Here is a 9,298-nt window from a genome sequence, read left to right on the forward strand (position 1 = left end):
TCACAAGTTGCTTTATTTCTTCTTTTTTTTAATTGTTAGCTAAATGATCAATTTGTCCTCTTTTAAATTATGGGGTATTACAGATGGAAGGATGACAGCAATAACCCTTACTATTTTCACCATACTTATCTTAGGTTTGTCCACCTTTATGCCACTAAAAGTTGAAAAAAATGATGTAATAGGAGTGACAATTTCCATCAGTTATGCTAGTGCGAACTTCCAACAACTATAAGCAGTAGCATTACATCTGTGTGAAATATCTTTACCTCAACATGTTGGTGAGTAAGCATTTTCCTAGGTCTTTGTAGCTTCTTGATGTTTATTAGCAGTAGCATTACATCATGGCTAACAGATCCTAACTAATAAACCCTATCAACCACATAAGCTGAAAATTTATTTTCACCAATTCAGTGCTAATTCTGTTTGTTGCATTGGCATTTATTCAACGACTTTCTCTGCTTCTTGTAGTTTCCCAGATTGGTCAAGAAAATCCACTAGTGAAGCATAATTTTGATCTCCTGGTTTCCTAATGTGCTTTTTACAGCAGTTAACCCGGAGTTAGACGGAAGTGGGGCGTCTTTTTTAGTTGAACTTTTTATTCGGGTCGAGTTAGTATTTGGGGTGGGTTAGTCCGAAAAATGGGTAGATATGTGTGAGTCTTTCTAATAGGTTAGATATTTTAATTTCGATCAATAAGAAGTTTTCACGTGAAATTTAAATAATTATTATTTTTAATTCAGCATTGACCTAACGGTCAAAGGGTATAAGTGAACTAAAAAGGTGTATGGTATTTTTAGCCCAAAAGGTGGGTAAAGGATATTTTCAAACTTTTCCAATAGCTTAGGGACATTTTAAACCCTTTTCTGAATTATCCAATATGGCTAAGTTGGTTAAAATAATGAAAGCAGATTTATAATGGACTCTCGAATTGTCAAAATCAAAACCTTAATGAGGAGATTAAAATGCAGAGGTTTCAGATCCTGACCAGCCACGCTATATATATTTCAGTTGGATGCGTATATGAGAAGCTGAACTATACGAACAAATGCCTTTTTTTCCGAGAACAAAGGTCAGTAGTTTTCTCTTAACTGTTTCCGAATAGTAGTAAAGATTGATAATAATGTTTTAAGTGTTAGACTGGAACAATTGATATTAAAATTAAACGTTAAGATAGCTGTAATGGAAGTCATTTTCCCCATGAAAGAAAGGTAACTCCAAATTTAGTAGTAGATGAACTTCTCTAATTTCAGGAAACACATCTTTTTAGGCTACTGCTTAACAACTTTGAGTTTGAAGTCTTTGCTATCTTCTTGCTTGGATATGGATTCTACTATCAAACAATATAGCATTGCTTTCTCTCTGTGTGTTTGTGGAGGGTGCAGAACTAAAACAATTTATTAATCTGATGTTATTAGTGCTGAACTCATGATTAAACACCTACTACATAAGTGACTTGCACAGTTTACTCTTTTCTCTTGAATTCTTAATGTACTGAGATAATATTGAGTGGAATCATTACCAAATGAATCAGAGGCAGTAATAATTACAGGAAAGAATCAGATACATCCCTAATTACAGGGGGAGGAATAAAATACATGCCCAAATTAAAATGCTAAAATGTCTTATCGTCCTTCCATAATCGTAATGCTAACTGTGTTCACAGAGCCTTGAGTTTTAGAAGATTCCTTCTCGGAACAGCTCGGTCTTGTTGTAAATGCAGGTTGTTTAGGACTTGGCAAATCAGAAATTTCACTAGTGAGCATAGATAGAACCGCCGAAACATTTGGTCTATCTTCTGCATATTCTTGAACACATAATAGCCCAACATGTGCACATCTCAGAATTTCCCTTTCAAACTGCATATCTATTATCTTGGGATCAACCAATTCGACAATGTTGTTTTCGTTCCAACACTTCCATGCCTGAAGAGCAAGCGCATTTGACAACACAATGGAAACTTGAATTATGAAAAGTTGTCATTTCATAAAAAGTAGTAGGAGCTTAATTAATTTTCATATGAACTTACATATGCTAGAAGGCTTAATGCACTGTCATCTTGGTGAAAGCTAGAGTTCCTCCTTCCACTAATAATTTCTAGTAACAAAACTCCGAAACTGTAAACATCTGATTTTTCTGAGAATCTTCCTTCCATTGCATATTCAGGTGCCATGTAACCACTGCATCATGTTATATTTTGAATGTTTACTTTGTGTATTCTTTGCAATCATGAAAAGATAAAGACAAAGATACACGAACTTACTAGGTACCAACAACTCTCTCTGTGTTGGCCTGATCTTGGCTACCTGGAAAAATCCTTGCCATGCCAAAATCTGAAATTTTCGGGTTCAGTTGTTCATCCAACAAAATGTTGCTTGCTTTCAAATCCCTGTGAATAATCCTTAGCCTTGAATCTCTGTGAAGGTAAAGAAGACCTCGACCAATTCCCTCAATGATGATCACACGTTTACTCCAATCTAGGAACTCTTTCTCTTCAGGGTTTGAACCTGTAAGTTTGAGAATATTTCAAACAATATCCTTTTTAGCTAGACACCGTGGTATATAAAAGAAAAGTAATGGTAATCAACTAACCGAAGAGATATGCATCTAAGCTTCTTTTTGGCATGCATTCATAAACCAGCATCTTCTCTCCTCTTTCTGTGCAGCAGCCAAGGAGCCTAACAAGATTACGATGTTGAAGTTTGGAAATCACCACAACCTCATTCATAAACTCCTCTAGCCCCTGACCAGAAGACTGTGAAAGCCTTTTCACAGCAATTTCTTGTCCCTCTGGCAATTTCCCCTGTAGTTATATCATTCCGTCAATGCCTATTCCGAAAAAGATAATAAATGACTCAATGACGGAGAACATTACCTTGTAAACTGGACCAAAACCTCCCTGCCCAAGCTTGCTAGACAAGTTAAAATTGTCAGTTGCACTTGCTAAGATGTCAAAGTTGTATACGAATAGCTCTTCAAATTTTGCTTGGTTGATGTCATCTGTAACCATGCTTTCCTTGTAGAAGTTTGGCATTGATTCTCTTAATAAGAGCTCACTCTTTTTCTTCCTTCCTGATTCAAAAGCACATTAGAGATAAACTGATAGTGAATGATTAAAGCTACTGTAGATTTGCTAATGTTACAGATTAGATTGTTACCTCTGTGCTTAGCCAAATATTTACATGAAAAGTATCCAAAAATGGCAAGAACTATTGAGCCTACTGGTACTATGATCCCAATGGCTACTTTAATATCTCTCTTTTGATCTGCATTCCAAAAACAGTTTCCGTTATAAATATGTTTTTGGCAATTGCAGAGTTTTATACTAGCATATATTATAGTTCTGAAAAGGAGGTATTACCAAGCTCAGTGTATGCAAGGCGAAGGAATAAATCTGCCCCGCCTGTGGAGAATTTCTGGACATCAAGTAAGATTCCTTCCCAATGCATGCATCCTATGCCTATGTAGTATGAATAAGCTATGCAGGAAAAATTCCTCAAGCAACCCTTATGACAATCTTCATCGGCAAAAGGCACCCAAATAGCCAAATCTGGCACTTTCATTGACTGTAGCTTCAGAAACCAATCTTGCTTACCCTGCTCAAGGTTAGAGTTGTTTCTTTCATTCTCTAATGCAGTCTTTCTGATGCATCCGTTGGTCCAGTTTCCTTTCCTCCATTCCTCTTCACTTTTCGGCTTAAATCCCTCTAAACAAGAGCAGATTGGTGAGCTTCTAGGATCACAGCTTCCAAAAGGCCCACATTTTCCATAAAATTCACACTCATTTGCAGGACTTGCCCATGTTACTGTCCAGTCATTCTTCCTAGCATATAGTAGTTCTTTTTCCTGCAATACTCCTGTTGAGTTCAAGACTAAGTAGAGTATCTCATCACCATGACCTGTATATGAATAGGAGAAGTAGGCACTACCCATGTTGTCATTTACTAGATCAAATCCGTTGAGATAGAAAGAAGTCATATCTGGCATTCCAATGAAAATTTGTTTATTCCATGGACCGCTACGCCAATGAGGTAAGCCATTCTTCCATATGAAAATTTGGGGAATGGTTTCAGGTTGAATTCCAGCTGAGAAACTCCCATCAGAAGGATCTAAGGAACTTCTCCATGATTTCAGCAGATTCGTCGTGTTAGTACTCTTATCACTGCCAAGTTTCATGTACTGCAAGAATGAATCTGAAAGATCACTAAAACTTTCCCATAGAGTTCTCCCACTGGAGCTGTCTTTCAAAACTAAGTTTCCAGTATCTGAGAGCTGGGCAGTAGTATTTCTCACAGCTGTTGAAATATTGGATGACCATATACTCTTCTTCTGTGCATTCAAGATTACAAGATTTCCACCTTCTAATATAGTTATTCTTCCACTAGAATCTTGTAAAGGACTGTCTCTGTTGGCTACCCATACAACACTTGGTGTTTGGGTATTAAACATAATACCAACATAACGATTCGTCGAATTCTCTGGACTAAAAAATCCCAATATGAATCTGTTATTATTGGAAACTAAAGTTTCTGAACCACCCAGAGATTGATTGATACTAATGGTGTCTGATAAAGCATTTGCTATATGAAAAAACAGAACAAGAACAGCGCGCCAAAGAAAAATCTTCTTACAACGTAGCTTCATTGCTTATCAAGCTTTTCTTCTGCCAATAAGCACGAAAACTGGGGTTGTCATCTGAAATTGATTTTCCTATAGTTGCAGTATTTCATGATATTTTCACTTCTTTTTCTATTTCAGTTGCTCAACAGTATCCTTTTATTCTTAATTTGTCAACAACAAATGTCTGAATCAAATGCCTTGATTGACCCGTCATATTGGATTTCCTACAGTTGGTGATTACTAAAATGTTTGATCATTAACTTAGGATGGCTAAGGAAACCACATCAACGTAAGGAAGTTTCCATGCTAATTAGAAATGTCAACAGTTGATATTTCCTTGTCAATCTTAAGCCGGACATGACCAAAAAGTAACGCTGTGAATTTGGGGTCAGCGCTTTATTTGAACGTGGTAGTTCAAATGTCAAATTAAATAATAGGCCAAATACATTAAACTTGTCTCAACTTTTCATTTAAACATTGATATGATAACGAGTGTACGAGTCATATTATAAGTAGGGTGGGGTCTAAGGTGAGCCCTAAGTCTAAGTGAAATTGGAAATTTCATGATAGACTAAAGTTTCAAATGGGTACGCACAAGACCAAACTTTGGATGCACATATCTACATATATATAAGGGGGTATGTGATATATGACCTATAAAATTAAATCCCTTCGAGTCTAGTTTCTAACTCTTCAAACCGTTCGTCATTTGGACTCTCCTACAAGAAGTTATGACCAAATTACTAAAGGTTGGCATAATGCAATTCTGCGGCCAATTCTGCGACCGCAGAAGTAGTTATGCGACCGCAAAATGGTCGCAGACATGTCCAGTGAAGCCTATTTCTGGGCATCAATTTTACAGTGCATTGTGCGACCCGCATATTAATTTTACGGTCCATTATGCGACCGCGAACCTGAGTTCGGAGGGTTAATTTTTCTATTTTCATAACCCGACCTCATTTTGATAAATAGCCTTTGGGGCTTATTTTGGGGTATTTTTCTAAGGGTTTAGAGAGAGGTAAGAGAATTTTAGAGAGAGAAGGAGGGAACCTAACATTCTAATCATCCAATCTTGCACCAATCTTCAAGAATCAAGGAAGCCAATCACAAGATCTTCATCTAAGAGGTAAGATTCAAACCCATAGTCTTCAATTTTGAGTTTGGGGTAAATGATTGGTGATTAGGAGTATGATTCTTGGGTGTAAGCGTATTATGTATATATTCTTGTACCAATAAGGTTTGTGTGAATATTCTTGAGCTCAAATAAGTAAAGATTGGGTTGAGGAGTGAAGGAAATCTTGTAAAAGAACCTTGTAGTTAAATTTGCACACCTAGTGTTTGATAAAATGCTCAAATGAGCTGAAACCTTGAATACCTTCCTAATTTGTGTTCAATTTTGTTATGTCTCAAAATAGATTGGGATTGCTAGAATTTTTAGAATATTGTAGTAATTTAAGGAAAGCTCAAAGCCAGGTATGTTGGCTAAACTTCTTTCCTAGAATTGAATTTCATGATGTTCTTGTAAGTCCCGAGTTATTCTTTATAAATCAACTATTCCGAATAAACTTTGTGTTGAAAGGTATATGTTCAAAATGTATTCCGGATGCTCTTATCATATGATGTTATCCTTCGGGAATGTGTTCAAAGTATGAGTTGGGTATAAAAATATTATGACTCCAAGTAGTGTTTCAAGTGAAGGCTATTATGTCAAATTGTGTAAGAAGTCTCAATGTGCTTAAGACTCTTAATTGCTCATAGGTGTACTAAAAGTCGTGATTAGAGATTCTTTGTTGTCGATAATCTATAAAGATACTTGAAAGTGAAAGTAGTGAGTTGGGGATATAAAGTATGAACATCGTGCCAAGAATGAAAGTTATACTTGTGGCCAATAGCACCAACAAAATGAAATGATGTGTGAAGTATTATGAAATGAGCCTTGATTCAACTATTCCAAATTGAATCTGAAAATAGAATTATCCAAAAACTTATGTACTCAAGTCATGTCCAAATGTGGTTGTTCGAACTAATGTTATGCTTGGTAGGTATTTTCAATATGTTTTGAGCTCTTACATAATCATGAGTTGAAATGGTGTGTTGCCCTTTTGGGGAGAAGTATTTCAAGAATAAATGGTGTGTTACTCATTTATGATTTTAACTTGTGCTTCGATTGCCAATCATTTTACTCCATTTCTTGAAAAAAAATCCATTGTGTTTAAAGTCTTCATTGCCAATGAACCTAAAATTGTGATTTATGGAATATTGTATATGTTGATATTTATGATAATGATCCATGAAAGGAAAGATATGAATAGGTGGAATATGAAATACGGTCATTGTGCCATGAAAAAAGAATCATATGTATGGCCAAGAGAGCTAATGAAATAATAATGTTGTAAGTGGTTGAAAGTACGGATTAAGTGATATATGGTGTGAAAGGCTATGAGATGTACGTATTTGTACTTTTGTTTCCAATGTGTTATAAATCCCTATGTTCTTGCGAGTAAAGACTATGATGTTCCTAAATGTTCTAAATGCTCTTAATGTTCTATGATCACCCATAGCAAGTACAAGTAAGCGATAGTATGAACATGAAATGTGGTCGTTGCCTAAATGAGAATTATGAAGTGTTGTATGTCTCAATAGTTTCAACTATATTTCTATGCTTCTGAAATAATGTATGTAAATGACTTCGATTGTTAATTCCCCAAGAGTCATGAACCTAGATAATGACCTCAAGATATCAAGGGAGTGAATAATGAGATGGAAGGGAGATGTCCTTTGTTAAATGATGATGAACCTTAAGAAAAGGAATTGGGCCCATGTGCCATTGAAATCGACTTATTGATTTACCATGCATGTGCTAATGTAATGAGTTGTGTTTCTCCATGATGAGCATGAACATGAAGTATTCCAATGATATGAGAAATTACGACCTTAAATGTAATGACAAATTATGTCCTTTTGAGTTTATATATGGTATTGTGATTGGGATTACAGCTCCACCTGCATACATTGGGGTGAGGCAGCAAGGCCGCTTTGTGTAGAGTTTTGGTATTGTGGAATACACCTCCACTAGCATATATTGGGGTGAGGCGGCAGGACCGCTTTGTGTAGGGATTGTGGTATTGTGGAATACACCTCCACCCGCATATATTGGGGTGAGACGGAATGTCCGCTTTGTGTAGGGATTGTGGTATTGTGATACACCTCCACCCGCATATATTGGGGTGAGGCGGCTTGACCACTTTATCTAGGGATTGGGGTATTGTGACGCACCTCCACCTGCATATATTGGGGTGAGGCGGCAGGACCGCTTTGTGTAGGAATTGTGGTATGGTGATACACCTCCACCCGCATATGTCGGGGTGAGGCGGCAAGGCCACTTTGTGTAGAGATTGTGGTATCGTGATACACCTCCACCCACATATGTTGGGGTGAGACGGCAGGGCCGCTTTGTGTGAAGGCGGAAGGGCCGCTTTGTGTGAAGGCGGTTATAGAGGATCCCCGACTTAATATCTATAAATTTGAATGGAAGATCTTGATAAATTTGCTTGACGTTAACGACTATCTAAGCCCTTTTACTGTTACCATGATTCATCATATTCATGTTGTATTTCCAAGCCCTTGAATATATGTATTTGTATTGTGTAAGTGAACACTGTGAACGGCCTATGAAATACACAGGTGTATTGTATATGTGATACTGTGAATGGTCTATAAGACGCATAGGTGTATAATATGATATGTGAACACTAAGGACGATCTATGAAATGTATATGTGAAAAATAAGAGAGGAATGTGCCATTTTTATTGGCCTTGTTTGTACAGGTTGTTACAATTACATTATATTATGTATTCCACGTATAGTTCATATGGCGCAGTTGATCCTAAAAGAAGGTTAGAATGATGCACGTATAATAAGACTTGAAATGTGATTCTATTGGATGTTTCGTAGTTTCTTGATGTACTTTATTTGCCTCTTATTTGAGTTATCATATTTTCATTTGTTGTTTTGACTGCCTTACATACGAGTACTATTCCATATGTACTCACGTCCCTTTTGCCGGGGAAAATGCATCTTTTAATGGATGTAGGTATACTTCTACAGGATGATATGGACCTTTGATAGGGATCTTCTTCACTACTCAGCTTATGGTGAGCCCGCTACAGTTCTAATGGGTGTTTGGGTCTAGTTAATTTTATGTATATAAGTATCTATTGTCATAGAAGCTCCATGTATACTATGGGTCATGTAATTAAAGATTTGAATTTTGTCATGTATTTATGTTCACAGTATTTACAACTATTTATAGAGCTGTGTAACCACCATGAGAAAGAAAATATGGGCCATTGAGCCAAATATATTTAATATGAAAGTCAAGATCTTATTATGTTTTGGTAAATCATGCATGAGTAATGATGAGAGGTTAATGCAAGTTAGGCTTGCTTAACTGGATTTACTCAGTTGAGCGTCGGTCGCGCTCCTCAAGTTCAGGGCATGATAGGGCCGGACCACAAGGGTCTATCATACGCAGCCTTACCCTGCATTGGAATTGATTCCTCTAGTCCGTGTTGATTGTATCGCATTGTTTATGGCTAGATCGAGACATTCAGAGGCCGTTTCGCGAGACAAAGATGTGTTAGAGTAAGATTTGCTCGGATTTAGGTAAGTAACAGTTCGA

The 9,298-nt window shown here is 36.8% G+C and overlaps 1 protein-coding gene and 1 long non-coding RNA gene across 2 annotated transcripts; one reads left to right on the forward strand and one right to left on the reverse strand.

The window, feature by feature from the left end:
• Positions 1 to 801: 801 nt before the first annotated feature.
• Positions 802 to 8,951, forward strand: LOC142171630 (uncharacterized). Its single transcript, XR_012701458.1, has 3 exons — positions 802 to 1,069; positions 3,314 to 3,424; positions 8,711 to 8,951. It is a non-coding gene; the product is annotated as an uncharacterized LOC142171630 (long non-coding RNA).
• On the reverse strand, positions 1,462 to 4,755 carry LOC142171629 (G-type lectin S-receptor-like serine/threonine-protein kinase At1g11300). The gene is made up of 7 exons (XM_075235001.1): positions 3,359 to 4,755; positions 3,156 to 3,263; positions 2,873 to 3,069; positions 2,590 to 2,800; positions 2,261 to 2,504; positions 2,027 to 2,177; positions 1,462 to 1,922 (listed from the first exon to the last, which is right to left on the reverse strand). Exons 1-7 carry the CDS (start codon positions 4,638 to 4,640, stop codon positions 1,623 to 1,625), a joined length of 2,493 nt encoding a protein of 830 aa, XP_075091102.1. The 5' UTR covers positions 4,641 to 4,755; the 3' UTR covers positions 1,462 to 1,622.
• Positions 8,952 to 9,298: the final 347 nt, after the last annotated feature.

This window comes from Nicotiana tabacum, chromosome 17 (assembly GCF_000715075.1).
Source record: "Nicotiana tabacum cultivar K326 chromosome 17, ASM71507v2, whole genome shotgun sequence".
Taxonomy (NCBI): Eukaryota; Viridiplantae; Streptophyta; class Magnoliopsida; order Solanales; family Solanaceae; genus Nicotiana; species Nicotiana tabacum.

Coding starts and splice junctions, on each gene's coding strand:
- LOC142171629 (XM_075235001.1), bottom strand. CDS start 4,640: ATGAAGCTACGTTGTAAGAAGATTTTTCTTTGGCGCGCTGTTCTTGTT. Junction 3,070..3,155: donor ATATTTGGCTAAGCACAGAG/GTAACAATCTAA, acceptor CTTTTGAATCAG/GAAGGAAGAAAAAGAGTGAG. Junction 2,178..2,260: donor GAGAGAGTTGTTGGTACCTA/GTAAGTTCGTGT, acceptor AACATGATGCAG/TGGTTACATGGCACCTGAAT.